Source organism: Opisthorchis viverrini (genome assembly GCF_000715545.1).
Source record: "Opisthorchis viverrini unplaced genomic scaffold opera_v5_86, whole genome shotgun sequence".
In the NCBI taxonomy this organism is placed as follows: Eukaryota; Metazoa; Platyhelminthes; class Trematoda; order Opisthorchiida; family Opisthorchiidae; genus Opisthorchis; species Opisthorchis viverrini.
The window spans coordinates 711,936-730,975 of record NW_008751742.1 but is presented as its reverse complement, the minus strand read 5'-3'; the positions used below and the strand labels follow the sequence as shown (position 1 = coordinate 730,975).

At 41.6% G+C, this 19,040-nt stretch overlaps 1 protein-coding gene across 1 annotated transcript; it reads right to left on the bottom strand.

Annotated features, from left to right (window-relative positions):
* Window positions 1–1,137: 1,137 nt before the first annotated feature.
* T265_13627 (hypothetical protein) lies at window positions 1,138–17,124 on the bottom strand (the record flags this gene model as incomplete). Its single annotated transcript, XM_009169782.1, has 10 exons — window positions 1,138–1,167; window positions 4,053–4,216; window positions 5,010–5,154; window positions 5,294–5,584; window positions 6,680–6,877; window positions 8,249–8,449; window positions 13,575–13,713; window positions 14,807–15,078; window positions 16,775–16,917; window positions 16,956–17,124. Coding segments are annotated over 10 exons (1,752 nt in total), but the record flags the coding sequence as incomplete, so codon positions are not given.
* Between the last annotated feature and the right edge of the window lie 1,916 nt (window positions 17,125–19,040).

Here is a 19,040-nt window from a genome sequence, read left to right as displayed (position 1 = left end):
AGCACCAGAAGCTGCTGGAACATGTGTTGCGTATGCCTACCCATCGTTTGCTGAAGAGAGTGCTGTTTTCCATGCCCAACTCAGAGTGGCGAGAGCAGAGAGGTGGCCAAACCTTGCCCGGGTAGAGGAGTACGAAGGAGATTACGAGACGAGACGGGTGCTGTCGGTGCTACTCGCTGTCGAGGATGGGAACCGGGTGATCCTCATTGCGCCTGGTTGGAGACACTGCAAGATATGGCTATCAACCGATGTCAGTGGTGTTCTTGTTGTCAGCTCCTATCCAGACTGCGTGAATGAGCGTCTGGAGGTGTAGGCACCACGGATTGATTGTAATAATCTAGCACTAAGTAGCTTCCAGATCCACCTTTTTCTATTCTTTGCAATAAGGCTTTCACATAAATCATGGTTGTGCGCCAACGAAGCATCAGTGTTGAACACTGATCTGATGCTGCCGATAATGATAATGAATGGCTCAGGATATACACTCGATACCGAGGGAGAAGCCTTTGAACTATCCGTCATATCTTTATGCAGACGAGAAGCAGTGGGAAGAATGTCATCATCATCATCATCATCATCATCACCGTCGTCGTCATCATCATCATTGTCAGCTGTAAAATCTGCGTAACTGTCGTGGTTGTGGCTGCCACAGTTCCATTCACCGATGATTTGGGGAGGTGGGGTAGGTGGTTGCGAATTGGAGACGGGAGCTGATAAATCCGTGCGTAAATACAGCACTGTCAGTGTACTGTTAAGTGAGGGGAATTGGGAAGGGAGCTATGTACTGAAGGCAATAGCTTGGATTCACGAGCGCCATTGAGGGCGCGACTGGGCCATATCTGACATTGCCTCTAACCATCGATATGTCCCGTCTTGGGGTCCCCATCCAGGAAGACGGCAATGACCAGCGCAGCTGAGTTTGCTAGCAACGGCTTTATACTTCGAGGTCACGTCATTGTTTGACCACTTTTCGCGTGGTTGTGCGAAAAGAACCCTTCGAAGGAGTTGGTCGACTGGCACACGCAGCACGTGGCCAAGCCAGCGCAACTCATGCAGTGCGATCAGTTCATCTATCGACGGTGAATTATTTCTTCCGAATACCATTCGACGTACTTTAGCATTGCTGATCCGGTGTTCTCACCAGATCGGAAACATGACCGTTGCGCACTGAGGACGTCAACAGACTTTCAGTGTTTGACCATCGATGTCTTCGGAGTATTGCCCGAGTCTGGTGAGAACACCGGATCATCAATGCTAAAGTACGTCGAATGGTATTCGGAAGAAATAACTAACCCTCGATGGATGAAGAATGTTTACCTAGGGCTAACGAATTTTCAGCTGCACTTCGTTTCCCTAAGGACATAAAAGAACAATTACCAGGTAAATTTATGTACGTAATGGTTGGAGCCTTATGGTACTTATCCATTCTGGATCGAGACAAATGGGAATTCCACTAAAAATATCCCCTTAGTTGGCCGTGGTGAAATAACCTCTGGTAGTAAAAAAAGGAAGTAGCTACAAACAGCTGATAACAAAGGGAGCAGACTGTGGTGCAACAACAAGACTTATGAGCTGCGGTTAAGCGCTCGTTAGTCATAAATCCGATAAAAAATAATCTGGCCTGTAATTCTAACATGTTCCCATGTGTGTGACTTGCATGATCACATTATCTACGGTTGTGAGACTCTTGACGATATGAAGTCGTTTATTATGATTTAGTCACGACGAGACAGCATCTAAGAATACCCATTTTATCCATATTTATCTCTGTCAACAGTCACCAGCAAAATGGAAACGGTTTAGTAGAGTGAAGATTCTCTCCAGATAATATTTGCGGAGGTCCATTTGTTCGAAACAACTTCAAACCCAATATGAGGAAACCAGTCAGAAGTAATGCAGGAGATATTGGGGGATTCCAGTTTAAAAGGGATTTCGCTGTGCAAGTGAAATACAAGGAACATCAGAATGTTTGTTCAGAAAACAGCTGGGGTTTTCGGTGCTAAATATCCTCGCAAGATGAGTTATTTGCTAGTACTCAGCGGGTTAATTAGCATGAAACGCTTCATCCCAAGCTAAGAGATTGATGTCTTGAGTGCGAAGATGAAATTCAACATAGTACTTCACACTGAAGATTCCACGTTACTTGATAGAGTTGCAGTTCATCCATCTTCAAGCCCACATGCATACAACAGATACTTTTTCTCAGAACAGAAGGAACACTGCGCCCTACGCTTCCATCTCGTCTGAACCAATGAGTGTTGTCCTATTGAGAGCTACCCTCATGCACCAGTACATGAATGTATGATCGAGGTTTGCTGGACGGGTGCACTGACTAGCCGATATGCAGTCCAAATGTGTCATTGCCAAATCAGGAAATGTGGCCCAAGGTGCGGTAACAACCAGATTTGACCATAATTTGTTACTTCAATGGTCCTAGTGCATAATGTCCTGCCTCAGTTGTGTGCCCATTAACTGCGGAACTGGTTCCACATACGTCAATTGTTGGCCATGAAACTGATTTTCTGACCATTATACTTCAGTACACGCTAACGCTGAAACGAGAACAGCTTGAGGTGGCTACATGCACACACGTGACCTGATTCCTAATCTGTTTGTGTTTTCTTACTGAGAGTAAAACCTAGGTTCTCTTCTCCCAGAACATTTAAATCGAATACTGGAACAAGTGGAACAAAAAGACGTTGCCACCAATGTCACTGTCTCTGCCACTCTGGTTGACTTGGCAGTTAAGTCAAACATTTACACATTTTATTTCATCACGGTTCCACCGAAGGCACAGTAAGCAATGGAACACGAATTTTCAGATTTGTCTTTGGAGTAGTATCGGGTTGCCGTGATTTCTGTCTCAGCATGAAAACAAACGCATTTTTTGCGAAAGGTGGGAAAGTCGTAGGCAAATGCATCGAGCGCAGTGAATGCCTGAAGAGAACCAAGCAAACAGTGTGTTGAATTGGACACTAGTTGTTCATGACTAAATACAACAATATGTCACATTCCTTACTTTGACAGTCTTCGGCTGATGTCTTCGACAGGGTTTTGTACTTTATGTTTTTTTGTTCCCAGATTTTGTTGAATTGATTCAGTTTCCATCTTGGTCAGTAGCAACCTCAGTTGTTCTGTCCTTGTGGCAAGGGTTGGGAGTGGGTGGGAAACTCTGCTCTCGAGTGTGGCTGTCGGCTGTAAATGAGTCAAACGGCAACTCGGTAATAAATTAATTAAATAGTCAATTTATTAATACCTATTTCCACAATGAATACACCAGCTCCCCTTTCGATGTGACATTTCAAATAAATCTAGCACTTGATTTACGGTCAACTCCGTTCCGTCTCAGCTTAGATTAAAATCCTTCCCGGCAGTTTCCTCGAGTCCCATCACGTAAGGGTGGTCTGGATCCGCCTCCTACAATCGAACTAGTTAACTCTCAACACTGAGCTCACACACATGCATCTGTCTGAATAAGATGGTAACATTAACAACGAAATCGGGCACCGCCCAGCGGATGAGTTTGTTCCCGAGTTTAGTATGTGGCTTTGATCATTCTTATGCCACGTGACCTACACTACATGGGCGCTGTTCGACCTTTGTTAAGGTGCTCATTATTCTAACTTCCATCTAGCTGCTAGTTTTTATAATCTCCAACATCGGTGGCGTTTCGGTTTTCGAAAAATACAGTGACCTGCGTTTTGCGGGTGTACATTCACCTTTATCTGTGGTCAAGCGAGGCGGCTTTCTTTGCGTTCCATGTTGCTAGTTTCACAATTAACAGACAGGGATTTGGAGTTTATTCCCACTACTCATGTTGTTAAAGACGCATGATGTTCTTGCTAATCCGTCACAATGACTGAGGAACTAGAAACACTGAGGCAACCTAGATGAAGCCATAGGTAATGGTTGGGTTATACGACAAATCCCGAGGCGTCTCTGTATCTGAACGATTGGCACCGCCCATATTTTTTGGTTAGAAGAAAATATCAGTTAGCTAACCTAACTGCGCTCAAGCAATACTTATAAAGAGGGACGATTGGTCGATGTACCTTGGCTGGATGAACACAAGTCTCGTCCGGTGGGTGCAGAACGTGACGACGTATTTGGGAAGATATCTGTCTGAAGTCCATGAAGCGTTTCCGAATTTCGTCTGTAGCGCTGGCAATAGGGATTTCATGTGCTTCTCCCTTTGCAGACTGTGATTTCTCTGAAACTGAAATAATTGGGGTTGAAAGTTTCAACTTAGTAACACAATGGCATGCTAATATATATATATATATATATATATATTCTGACCTGGTCACCAAGCTCCTGAGGAATACTACCTACTATTTGACTCGTGGGGTACACATTGCCCGTCAAGTTCGACTGCCACATCGGGGAAATTATTCAGAGGATAGTTACCGATTTAGGAAACTCGTGTTCTTCCAATGATCTCCCCCACCGAATCGCCAATTGCACTAAATTGAGGGCGGTACTGGTGTTAAAAAAGATAGGAGTGGTTGTTGTAATGTGATGATACTCAAGAATTTGTGTAACTAAATTTAGTTGCAACTTACGAAGTTGAGTGTGGCGTTTAGTTTATTTATTCGGACGTTTTCAGGTCACATAGGAGCGTATTTCGACAAAGATGTGACGTGAATACTGTGAAAACTAGACAGATCTGCACGAACTTGGGCGCTTCGTATGCCCAAAGTTTGGAACAGATTCCGGAGGGATGTTGGAACGTACCATTTTCCCTAACCCTAGAAAAAATTCATTTGGTTATCATACAACATAGCCTCCAGCTTTAGTTTAAAAGGTCGGTATCATATCCTCAAAAAAGGTTTTCGTTTCTCTGGACTGGTCAGCTAGTCAATCGGTGAAATGATAGAAATAAAAACTGAGCATATTCGGCTGGTGGTTGATGACCCTAACAGGCCACAACATTCCGCAGCTGCATCTACTTGAGCCTAGGACAAATTCTTTAAATAGCCAAGCGGTTGACCCTTGACTGTTCAACTTACCGGCGGAACGAATATTGCGATCGATGTAATTATCCAAAAGTTGTAAGAGCTGGTCTAAGGCATTCCGGGAAGCATCGAGCTCTTGCCGTAGAGCCTCGTATTTGGCTTCTGCTTCAATCCCCAGTGCTGTCGATGAGAAGTTTCTCTTGATCAAGAGATAAGGGAGGAACACAAGCAAAATCTTTTATTGCGGTGTAATTGGTGGAGCAAAACGGATGGATTCAACCAGTTTACCAGCACAGCATCACACAGTTCTATCGAGACCAACAGGCGGTAATCCTTACTTGCGCAACGACCCATTTTTCAGTCTGAATTTCTTTGTCATCCTGGTCGAGTATTGACTGTCTTTTTATTAGCTCCCTATCTCCATTTCCGCAAAGAGAACTATCCTTCCAAACGAAGTGCTTTTGTTGATCTATCCTTTTCGTTTTTTCGGACAGTTGCCGTTTGAGTTGGGTTCTGGTGGCCACCATGTAGATTAATCGTCGATAGAGTAGGTTTCGGTGACTTCTTGCCCTAGCCATGATTGCTCTGGTTCGACTTTCCAGCAGTCTGATTTTATGTCGGTATTTTGACTGTGTAATAAAAAGGGATGCGACAAGCAGATATGAATGACTGTCACTAATATATTTGCCAACCAGTTAAGGTTTTGTTGGGGTGATTAATCATGTTTCAACGATAAACTTGTTAAACCATGATTGGCTTTAGTTCAACTAAGTACATAATTACACACCAGTGTTCTGAACAGCAAGTTTGTAGGCCTGAAATTGTCGTGGGATGATGATAATCCATAAGCTTTTTGGTCACACTTCATATTAGCCCAAATTCTGTATCCAACTTGTCCCTCGTCCAGATCGCCTGAAATCACCACAATTATTGGGGAACAACAATATGTTTGACCGTTTCTATCAAATTCGGACATACCTACCATTTGATCTAACATGTTATGAATCACACGTATATCTGAACGGAACAGCGACTGGGGCATGCATTCCTCTGGTTTTGATGGAAGACTCACCTGGAACCCAGCTGAATCTCTCGTTTATGATGTTAGTCTTCAGATGAGCGTGCTGCAACAGACCACCTCGTGTCTCAGTTGGTGCGATATTCGAGATGCCACAACATTATATGGGCATAATATACTACTCACAAGGTTGCTGTAAACTCTGACAGCCCACAGCCAGTTTTACCCTTGTTGCGGCTCATCAATCAAGCAAAGTCCGGAATCAGTTGGGTTCCAGTTGAGCCATGAGCAGATGAGCCAGTTGAGCAGATGAGCATATAAGTCGAATTTCGTGAAATCTGGATTCAAGTAGAACATAAGGTTGACGGAAACCAGGGAACTGCACCTGCTAAGTTAGGCCCAAGGGCGAAACGGTCGTCGGACGTCGGAGAGGTTTCAGCAACTTTTTGAGTAGCGTATTACGTTTACAAAACTAACTGGTTTGTCTGAACTTGTCAGACTACTGGATGTAGTCAAAGAAAGATCCAGATAGGTGAGTGGATAGTCGTTGCACGACATGGAAATCACATATTGTTCATTAGTTTTGGCATGCATAAATGTGAAGCAGAAAGCCAAGGAAACTAATCCCGTTCCCTCCGACATATTGCACCGTTGTCTGATGCATACAAAACACCTACCATTTGAAAAAATGGTTGCACCAACTCACATTAATTCTTGCTTTTTCATCTTTGGCTTGTTCGAGGATTTCACGCCTTTCCTTTGCTTCATGTCTCAACTGATCGTTGAGCACATGAACTTGGAATTCACTGACAGCAAGGGCCTCTTCTTTTGCATGAAGCCTTTGCTCGAGGTAACTGACTGTAGTGGTTAAACTGGCAGCTCCGTGTTCCTTCCAATGCTGAAGCTGTGGTTGGTGTGAAATTAATCGCACTAAGCAAAATTACTTCGAATGGACTGGAGAACAAGTTAGTGCCACCAGCACGAAACATTATTCTGTAACATTATTTTGTAACTCGTTGGAAAATAATAACGAAAAGGGAGAGGGAGTCAGTCTGTTGCATACGAATTGTAGTCATTTAGGGTGTTCCAAACGCTTTGTGATCAGCCTTCCGAACGAATCAGAAGGGAAATGACTCAAAGTAAAATGAGATGGCCCACCGTTTGTCGAGTGTCAAGTTGGCCAGTGTTCTTACTTGATCTCGAATTCATGAGAACATTCAAAAAGGAAACCGAACCCTACAGAGCCACTAATGAAGAAGCCTAATAGTGTCCAGAGGACTGACTGACCACAGATCCGTGACCGGTTCAAGTCTATCAAAGCTTCATGAACCCTAAGTTGATTTCTTGACATGCAATTTTTTGAACTGTATCGTAGGAATAGGATACTGCAGCTGTTCTTAATAGCAGCACTTCCTATATATATATATATAAGAATCAGCCGACCATGTCGCTCAACGGTCCTCTAGACCGTCACACAGCACCCAAGTAGATGCGACCTGAGGGCGCAGACAGCCAATCGTTTGTGTCGCCACGTTTTGCATTTCAGTCTTTGCTGTATATTTCATTTTTCGTCCCTATTTTGACCATTAGATCTGTACTGACCTGATGATTAGATCGCGGAAACATTAATGTACATCATTGTGTTCTTGTTCAGATAATAATAACGACTGGTGTTGTGTTTATCAGGAGCCCGGTTATTTTGTGGAAGGCCGTACTGCTTGAGGGAGAACCGTTTTTAACCGTTGCAAAACATGCGATACAATCTCGAGTTAAACGTGAGTCATCAGTATCCTCGTCCGATTCGATCTTGATGCTCGATATAAGAATCCATCGGTTGTAAGCTAGCCGGCATAGTGTGTGATTTCTTCGTTTGGAAAATCAATAAAGCACCTAACACAACGCTCAAACCTTCTTAATCCGCTTATTGTCTATATTCCGAACGTGAATGCTGATGTACCGACTTGGCATCCGGGAAGAATCATCCATAGGCATAATAAAGTAAACCAGAGAACCCGTGAAGGACTGAAACTGAAGATGGTCAATGCAACTGAAGTGTAAGGTTGTCCGCTTTTGGGCTGAAATTCCCTTTACTGAAACCTAACGAAGGAGCGGTACAGTTACATGCTGACATTGAATGAGCAAAGGGAGTATCCACTACCATCTAATTTACTGTCTACTATCTGAATCAGAATGGTTGGTAAACAACAAACATTTTATTTAAATAACCCTACACTACATATGCAATTATGTAACATAACAATTTGGTATAGCTTACCTCAGCTTTGTCCCCTTCCAACTTCGCAACGAGTGCTTGCAAATCAGAAGTGGTCTTCCGTTGTTCCGCCAGCGCTGTTTCGTTTTTCTCGACCAGATCCAGCTGATGTTTGTTGGCTCTCAACATTTCTTCTATTTGTTTGCGTAACTCCTCTAGTTCGGCATCCCGTTGCTTATTTATAAGTTGACTGTGTCTTCTATTCTGTATGGAAAGGAGTGCTTTTTGACGTGACGTTGAGAAACACTCGATTTACTGTACCGAAAATCTGTTTGCTGTAGAAGCGTAGACGTTAACCAGTCAGTTTTCTAAATAGTATCTTGCATTCTGATCCACGACGCCTACCACAGTTGGACAGCTATCCTATAGTCCTGCCGCAATTATTGTGTTGTATTCACGTCACAATTCAATTCTTCGACAGGATCAAAGGGCGCACGATTCAAGAGATAATCACATATGATAACACATATCATGTGTGATATGTAGGACAGGGTTAAGTGGTTTCATGAAACTTGGTTACCAATCCAAAGGATTAGAAGCGTCAGACTGAGATGACCTTAGTGGTAGGAGATTAAGACAAGAAACTAATTGTGTTATTGTCACAGGTGATGAGCGATTCACACGTCACTCTAACGCAAACGTATTCAAACTGAATGATGCGCTTGCGTTTATCTTGACTATAAATGAGACGCCTGCTACTTAGGTTAGATGACTGGAGTTCGAGAATGGTGGGGCCAACGAGGATCACATGACGATAGTTTTCTCTCTAGGGGATGAACGACCTGGAAAATCGCCTTAGAAACACATACTGCTTGGAAACATCACAAACGAGAGATTCAGCTGGGTCCCAGGTGAGTCTCTCGCAAAACCAAATCTGTTTGCAAATGAGTGTATTTCGCTAACCCGCAGTTTTTGAAGTGACAGCAACGTGTGGTTCACAGACAGTATTCATCACACTAGAGTCGAGTTAACGGCTATTAATTTATTTCGACCGGTCAGCTGGAGAAAACAGATCGCCCAGGGCACTCACGATACACTAGAACAGAACATCCTCAGATCTATTGATCTTTTCAAGAGTTTGCAGATACCTTTTTGAAGCAATCTGATTTCTCGCAACTACTGTTGCAAGTCAGCCATAAAAGTGAACTGCTGATTCGAGCACAAGAGTGCGCAGATTATCATTATTGAACTTACGAACAACTTTTCTTTAATGGGAGACCAGCAGATGACCGCAGTATGTTAATATAATCTCAATTAGCGGCATTGTTGTGTTCACAAAGAGAACGTTCGCTGATAGGGTGATAATGAAAATCACAGGAGTACTTTATCGGTAAGAAAGTGACATTTACAATACCATGAAAAAATGAGCCTACTAAATTGTTTATTCAACTACTTACTTACCTACTCACTTACTCGATTAATTACACACTTGCTTAGCTACCTACTTACTTACTTACTTACTTACTTACTCACTTACTTACTTACTTACTTACTTACTCACTTACTTACTTACTTACTTACTTACTCACTTACTTACTTACTTACTTACTTACTCACTTACTTACTTACTTACTTACTTACTCACTTACTTACTTACTTACTTACTTACTCACTTACTTACTTACTTACTTACTTACTCACTTACTTACTTACTTACTTACTTACTCACTTACTTACTTACTTACTTACTTACTCACTTACTTACTTACTTACTTACTTACTCACTTACTTACTTACTTACTTACTTACTCACTTACTTACTTACTTACTTACTTACTCACTTACTTACTTACTTACTTACTTACTCACTTACTTACTTACTTACTTACTTACTCACTTACTTACTTACTTACTTACTTACTCACTTACTTACTTACTTACTTACTTACTCACTTACTTACTTACTTACTTACTTACTCACTTACTTACTTACTTACTTACTTACTCACTTACTTACTTACTTACTTACTTACTCACTTACTTACTTACTTACTTACTTACTCACTTACTTACTTACTTACTTACTTACTTACTTACTTACTTACTTACTTACTTACTTACTTACTTACTTACTTACTTACTTACTTACTTACTTACTTACTTACTTACTTACTTACTTAGATGAATGCGAAAGAGTAACAGGAGAATATGGGAGAAAAGAGAGAAACGTCTCATTCGAGATCACGCCAAGGGCAGTGCCAGTCTGATGAGGTGAATCCCAAAGTATGTAAAGATTTTGGTATGGGAACACGCGTCTAAAGACCAACAACCAAAGAAAGGACAAACAATGGTGAATGCTCTTCAAGGCGCAGTGTGCGCCAGCACAGTCAAGACTCGCACATCAGGCACAAAGTAACCGTCGTACTGGGTCTGGGGTGAGATTAAATGGCAAAAATGTACCTTCAACGCTATGTGCCACGCATAACAGTGTCATAAGTACGGAGGGAGCCCACAATGGCAAGCAAACACAAGTCACTGACTGCTCGCTTATTTAATTACATTCTAAATCGTCTACCTACTTAACTGCATGGATGTGAACTCGCACACTCATAAGGATATTAACTCACATAGACTCCGGGTCCATGTATACTATACAAAGATATGGACACAAGTTGTTTCTAAACCTTTACGGCCACCGAAAAACTCAGAAATTAAGTCTAAACTTCGCAAAATTTTGCGGGATTTCGATGGGCCTCTGAAGTCTGAATGACGCGGAAGTTAATATGCTTGCCTCAAACGTATGGACGAAATGTGGAATTGGTGAATTAGTTCGAAACAAAAACTCTTGCAACCATCGCCATCTTCTGTCAAGCTGATGGAAAGTTTTTGTTTTTAACTATGAAACGAAGGATGCTTAATACCAAGAAAGGGACTAGGGCCCGTTTTGACAAGGGCGATGGTGAATTGAGTAAGTGTCGTTAAAATTCGCAAGCCATGACCTTATCCACGCACCTAAGTGGATTGGAGTCAGTGATGGCGCCTTTCACACACCCTAAGAATTCAAGACTGCAGTCCTACTGAAAGAAATTCTCTTGGTCACGCCTGGAGTCTTACTCGTTAATAAGACATGCTGACGCAGTATCCATTTAATTAAAGGCGATAGGCAAAAAGTTAGCAAGATACTAACAATTTGAACTGGTTTAGTGGGTCGCACTCACCAGACACGCTATTTTCAGCGCTAAATCAGCAGTAACAAACTTTAGCATCAAAAGTCATACCGTCTCTTATAAGAAGTTGCTAGGGCTTTAGTCATTGAGTACGCTGGTGATCTGAACAGATACGTTTTGTGCCCAACCAATGCTTTAGTCTTGTAGATACATATGCTAACCTCACACATTTGGTCAGGGTTGTATTTGTGTAGGAAACAGCTGATAGTTGAGTAATTCCTCTCAACGGTTGCATTTATCTTTGAGACAAAAAGAAAAACGAAGCTTCTCTCGCCTAATACACACGTCATCTGATTGCATTGATACCATGTCGCGCATTTCTACCGTTAAACTGTATATAGACAACACCGTTCTGCATTCCTGGCAGTATATTCGACAGTACAATTGTGGATGCAAAAGTCCGTAAGTCTGTAGACATATGGTTTAAATGTCTGTGTGGCTTTGTCGATAGGTGAGAACAAACGCAGTAAAACACTATATGTAGGGTCAAACTGGAAAGAGGAGATTTGCAGTTCAATTGGAGGAAACTAGCTTCCTCTAGGCTCTCTGAGAGGAATAAGAAAAGGCTCATAAGAAGACAGTTTTTGAGAACGGACGTTCTCAACTTATTTTGTTCTAACTTATGTAAGAATGAATGCCTCGCTCCATGCCATGGATACTCAAGGTTCATGAAAATATGACCTGTCTCTTATTCAGTAATGACTTTGTGTTCACATACAGTGATTGAAGTGGTCATTGTCATTCAATATCTACAGACTAAAAAACAATGGCAGGCCACTGTGGAGCCCTTGGTGGTCCCGTAATAATAACTATGAGAACACTGCTTACATGTTTTCTGTGTGAACCTCAGGATTACTTTCTAAGTCAAACAACTCTTCAGCTAAAGAATGGGGAGTGGTCAACAGACCCCACGGATAACCAACTACTCCCCCGTGAATATCACGGTAAAATGAAATTCGTTACATACGTTACTCGATGAATTAAAACCCCAGTTACTACTGAATGACCACAGTGAAATTCCTGCATTTTGTCGTGCGTGTTGCAGAAAGTGCGACGTGCCGAGAGTTGTTGGTATGTCTTACCAGAACGCAGCCTCTGAGGTGGAAGAAACGATCTATTACGACGCCAGATTTCATAAGTACGATTGTTGGACAGGTAAATAAAAGAACGTATTTACTGCGACAAGTACTTCATTGCAAAACTGATGGCTAATTACAGCACTGTGCTCCGTTACTATTTGAGCTACTATTACCATATATTGGAAGTGGAATCGGGAAGAACTGGGTGACTAATTACCACGTCATACTGCATTATCGTGGTGGTCATCGCCCCAATCATCTTTGCGTTCCGCCCGAGTTAAATGAACTTTGCTTGTCGCCAAGATAGCGGAAACAATAATTGATGAGGTCACGACAAATTGGCGGTAATCAAGTTGACAACGTCAATGATTTGTGATGGTGGACCAGTTCAGTGTTCGTCATTACATGAAGCGCTGATGTATCCAACGCAGTGATGGGCACTGCATATTGTTATTGCATCTTCGTCGTCGGTTTTACATTGCTGGATAATGTGGTCGATACTCTATCTCAGCAAAAGAACTTCCCATTCAGTAAGACCATGAGAACGGTGTTTCCATGTGCAATGAAAACTGTTCGCAGCATCTTGGGAACGGCTACAACGGAATGAATTTTCAAATGTGGTCAATGTACAAAGAAGATTGGCGCTTATGTTACTGCCAAAACAAATTCTTTCCGTGTTTTGTCATTTCCATAATTTGCCTCCTTGGAATCGTAGTGCATTATTGTGTACCATCTGGGGCTCTGGTTCTTTTAACAATGAAGGGTTTGTGAATTCACCTACAGACGGCACGCATTACGCTTGTTTTTTGTTAGTATTTCTGAGACTTGTTGTACGTCGTCACTGGTGGTTTTAGGGTCACCAACTATAGAATTTCAGGTCTGTCCTTTCTTGAGGTTAGTGTTTTCTTATCGGAAACCTTCAGCTAGCTGAATTTTCGGCTTTGTGATAGGCTATATTTGAAATTCAAATCACTGTAAAAGGCAAATGTGAAACATCTTATGAGTATGCATTTCAAACTCGTCCCCTGAACTTGATAACAGTGCATGTGATAAGCTCAGTGACAATTACGAAAGCGGGCTAACCTGTAAACTTTGTTGTTCATTGCCTTTCCTCGCTTCTACTAACTGTGCCATAAGCTGATCACTCTGCTTGCGTTCGTTCGACAGCTTCTCTTCAAATCGCTGACGCTCCGTTTTGCATTGTTCCATGTAAGCATCGTATCTAGTGTGATGGACCGGAAATTGTAGAACATTAGAGTAATAGACATGCGTGTATAGAAGAGATAAATTGGATGGACTGAAAATGTGCATGCGGAATGACTTTGTCGTCTACGGACTGTGTGAGAAATAATCTCATGCCAAACAAAGGTGTCTTCTTTACTGAGTGGCAGATTTACAGAACCTATGTGAACGAAGGAACCCAGAATCGGTTTACCCCTTATGGATCAGTTAGTATTTTTTCCTTAAACTCCGTAAGAACGATCCGTCAGAAATTCTTGAAATGTTAAAGCTTATTATGTACACTCTCTTGGTAAATCAGTAAGTGAAACTTCTCAGTCTAATTGTCGTGTCTATTGGTAAATGATCAGGTGGCTTTTGACCTGTTCGCTGAGCTCAAGATGAGCTTCGAGTCAGTTACCAACTCAGAGAAAATATCTACAGCCACCTGAACAAGTACCAGTGAATGAACCCAAGATACCAATATTTCAACACCGTTGTCTCTAATGTTGTGGTTATGGAGGTATTCTGCACACCAATAGTCAGCAAGATATACAGGACGTAAGCACTTTCGCCCCAGAAAATTTCTGGGCATAAGGTGCGGCAAAAACATGCCACTGTAAACCGAGGTATTTCAAACCCAGACAGATAGATGCTCTTCCAATAAAAACCTTGTTCAGTCAGAAAGATTCCATTCACATGCCAACTTACGACTACTGCGAGTGTTATTTCGATTGGTGCCTTAAATATTTTCCGTTCATCTGAGGCTTATGAGTTAGAATAACTCCTATTTACGTTTAGGTACGCGTTACTGAGATAATGTATTCAAAAGATTGTTTACCCCTCTTTTATGAACTATTAGTTATTAGCTTCATGCGAAATACCATCCTTCTAATTAAAATCACCAAACGATACATTTCTGGTCAGTTTAAATCGGAAACGAAAATAATGTTGTACAAGTACATTTGCCATATTACAAGCAATACTGTTTCACCTCGATTTATACTGCTTAGGGTCGTATACTGAATTCGTAGTTTATCAATTTCCATTGCAAGTATTGTTTTTTTTCTTAGGTTTGCTTGACCAGTCAAACCCACCGGTTTTGCAGTTGGTGTAACTTGTTTTCCGTGATAGCACGCAATTCCTCCATCTCTCTCATCTCTGCCTCTAGCTTGCTCTTCTGCTGGCTCAGGACCTTGATTTCATAGGAAAGCTGTTTGTTTTCTTGATCTTGGTCTCGCTGCTGGCATTCCAATTTCTCATAGGCACTTTCGCTGCTTTCCAGTTGTTTGTGCAGCTCTGTCAATTCGTCCAGCAATGTTTGGCTTTGCTCATTCTTCCTGTTCAGCTGTTTTTGAATCATTTCATTCTTGATAGAGGCAGAAGAGAGCAACTGACGAAATTCTTGCGAACATTTTCTTTCAGTTCAAATAACCAGTGAACGAGAAACGTTGGATAGAGGAACAGGTCAATTAGGCTATATATCATATTCAATAGAACATTTGAAAACTTGACAACTCGAGGTGCTTGACATCCTCGAAGAAGACAATTTATCCTTAGCCCATTTCTTGATCCGTATAATCATCCGTAAGATTTTAGACTACTGTTTGGAAAAACATTGCTTATTTATACAGTTTTTAAGCTTGAAAACACCACAGGCGAGAGATTCAGCTGGGTTCCATGTGAGTCTCCTGTCACAACAAAATTGGTATGCAATTTAGTGTAGTACGCTAATTTCGTGCAATTTGGTTTCAAGTAGAACATCAGGTTGACGAAAACTCGGGGATTGCGTCTATGTGATTAGCCCCAAGAAGAGCGAAACCGATTGTGGGCTGTCGAAGCTTTTTTATGAGCAGTGCACCACGCCTATACAATGTTATCTTCTACTAGCCAGTCACAAGTCCACATTTACCAGATGGTGTCACATTGCGTGGTCCCATTGATTTTGTAGGTTGCATTAAAATGGTCATTTTCGCTGGGACCTATCGACAACTATTAATTTACGTTTCCTACAATTGCCAGTCCTCACAGGTGATTAATTCGTTATGTGAATCGGCCCATCAATACCAACTATACTGAGAGATCGCCGGGCCGACAAACGCAACAGCTACAGTGCCCGAATAATCAGTACTATCACTAAAGTTACGATTGATTTCGGAGACTAAAAAACGTCCACTTATCAACCTTTCATCTAATTTCTGCTATTTCCGCTCTCATAAAAGACACTCACTGAATATAGGACTAAACTTGGGCTTGGTGATAAATTTATGTGAAATCATATTCGATAATCGAATATTCGACGTGGGGTTGGTGCTTGTTCTGTAAGGTGAACATTGGTGGGCATACTGTTTTTCAATTAGTGGTGTGCTCTATTCAAAGGATCATCTTTTCTTACAAACCGTAAAAAACAAAATTGATCACTGGCATTATCTTTTCCATGCTTTTGTCTCCTTTGAGGTTCTCTATTAAGGCGAAGGAGCGCTGTTTATAATAAGTTCACTAGTGATCATGACAGTCTTTCACTGCTCATCCACTAAGCGCACTTGTAGCAACAGAATAAGTGTTCAAGCGCGTACACGTGAATCTGAGTATGATCTGCACTTGTCCACTGTCTGAGACCGTCCTATCGTTAGCCTTTAGTCCGCTCGGCTTCTTTCTAAAAATATCTGAATGCTGCACACAGATAAACCATAGAGAGTAACTAGAAGCCCACAGCTGTCCAAAATGCTGCCAGACAGCCGCCATTGTCCTGGATATTTCAAACCAAAATCAGTTGGAACATCAGATAGCGAGCATTAACCGTTGTCTTAATCGTTTGACCAGCATATACAGAACGAAAATTCATGCGGGTACTGTGGTTACAAACGTTATATGATTCGATACCACTACTACCACACATTTAGAAGCAGTAGATTGAAACTATTAAGGCCGTTGCAGAAGGGAACAAATTATGTATCCGAATGGCCGTTGATAAACCAGTCTGAAGCATAGTGTCTTAAACAACTTATGCTAATAGATATCTATCAGTACATTATTAATTAACAATAGCAATAAATTTTGTATACCTGGTCCTTTAACTCTGCGACTTCTCTTCGCAGTCGACTATTTTCGCTTCGCAGTTTATCCAGTTCAGCTTCCAACTCCTTTATGCGAACCTTCCATTTCTGTGACAGATCTGATACCTCCGGCACTCCATAAGTGATTTCATCTATAAGGACAGTAATCCTTTCTTGCACCGTTAGTTACCTTTCAGCCTTGCTTCTGTCTGTGTGCTGTCCGACGATGTGGTGTCTTTTTTGGCAAATGGATTATTCATTCGTTTTATGGAACCTGGCCAAGGAAATAGTCGCCGCAATCTACGTGCAATATGCTTCTTTCTTACCAAAATTACTGAGCAGTATGGTGAGTATTTCAACTAAACAGAGAGACCCGTGAGTTTACAGAAAAAATGAGGTACACTTTCAGTATTGGGTGAAGTGAGGGTTTGTCCGAGTAATCTGAAACAGGAAGTATGATTGAAAATCCTGCTTCTCATGGAGTAAATGCAGCAGATTCTCGAAATTCCTATATATTTGTGACTCAAACACACCAGTGCAAAGTATTCGAACTGTCGGATACTGCAAGTGAGGTCAGTATACGCTGGCAACTTTCATCCCGCCTAGCTGGACACCAATGAGGACCATAAATTAAGATCATTATTATTCATGAGTGCTAAACTAATATCGAAAAGATAGGGTTTGGTATCAACTCGCTGCATGTAGAGATACGGTACCTCATCGGACAAAGTTATCCTCTTCTGCCGCCATCCATCCGTCTCACAACTGAGACGAGTTCCAACGAATGAGCACCCTAAGCACACCTGACTTCACGTTCAAATCCGGGCTTGTGAGGCTGGTCTCGCCAATGTGCGGTGTAATACGTCACAAATAGTTTCGAAATCAGCCGTTCCAAGTTACAGTCAACCAGAAAATACAGCCGAAATCTCTTTTGTGACAGTGTCTTCTTCGAGAATAAACCAGCTACTAAGGAATCAGTGAATTCCATGTTCCCACATCTGAAGGATCGTTTCTCTGTTGAAAATTACATGGGAAGAAAATTCCTTGCTTCCAACACTGTGTTCCTTGCGTATCAGTTTCGAAATAATATTCCTCTTATGGAAGATGTTTGCTAACACTCTCTCTCTTACTGTCACTCTCACTCTAATGAGGTATTCGAAATCAGTTTCCAGACCGGCTTCTGCAAAATAGTAGACTGAAGTGAATTTTCTACGTGATATGAAAATTCAAGGCGTGATTCTCTGATCTACTCAGGTTTCGCAAATAAGCTATTAAACGGCATTTCCAGAAAATCTTCCCAATTTTTACTAAATGGATAAAGTAGCATCTATTTGGCTTGGCACATTTATGAGGTCCTCCCTAAAGAACTTGAAAATCTGAAAAAATCTAACTGTTCAGAGGCGGTTAGGAACAGTAGGTGGCCTGCTGGCAAACCATGTATGAAGATACCTTGCGGGTGACTAGAAGTGCTTTTTTATCACAGCTTAACTGTGATCGTAACACTCATAAGGACAGTTACGTAACTTTTTGAGCCGTTTTATTTTCAGATTATTTCTACGTGAAAGTCTTAGCATGTCAAATTGGCCAAGCCATGTAGTTAGTAAGACACTCGGTTGCTGATTTTGGAAACTCACTACGTTCGGCGATAGCCTCCGACAAGAAAAAAATTGTGAAATTATTAGCTTTGGCCACACCGTCCCTTTCCAAGGCCTGTCAAACAAGGGCGTAGTTTCTTATGCTTGGTTGATTCACACTACAGGTTTTTACTCGGTAGTCACGAAGTGCATCAGAGGTGGTTGTCTCCAACATAGCGTTCGACTGGCCGCATAGTAGGTGTATAGATATACGTAGGGTATATTGCATCAGTTTCGTTCCGATGAGCTTTTTGAAATTTGTGTACTTGAAAAAAGTGCTTTAGTCTGTGTTCATTTCGATGATTCCTTCTAACATTTTCGTTATTTCGGGAATTTTTGCAAGTTCACCAATGATGTTTAGTGAACATTCTGTTCCTCCCTCTGCACTGATTCTTTGCACATCGACAAAATCCGAATAATTGGGTTAAGAAAGTGAAGTGGCGAGATGTGTCTTATTGCGAAATTCATAGTCCACATTTTCTGATGCGCTAAAAGTAGATCGATCCCCAAGGTCTTTGTTCAATCTGGTTCGACGTTGTTGAAGTGTTTTCATTGAACAGCTCTGTCTTGTAAGTGATGTTAGGTGAACTATCATTAGAGCGGAACTAATTTTCGGAAAATAAGAAATCGCACATAATTTT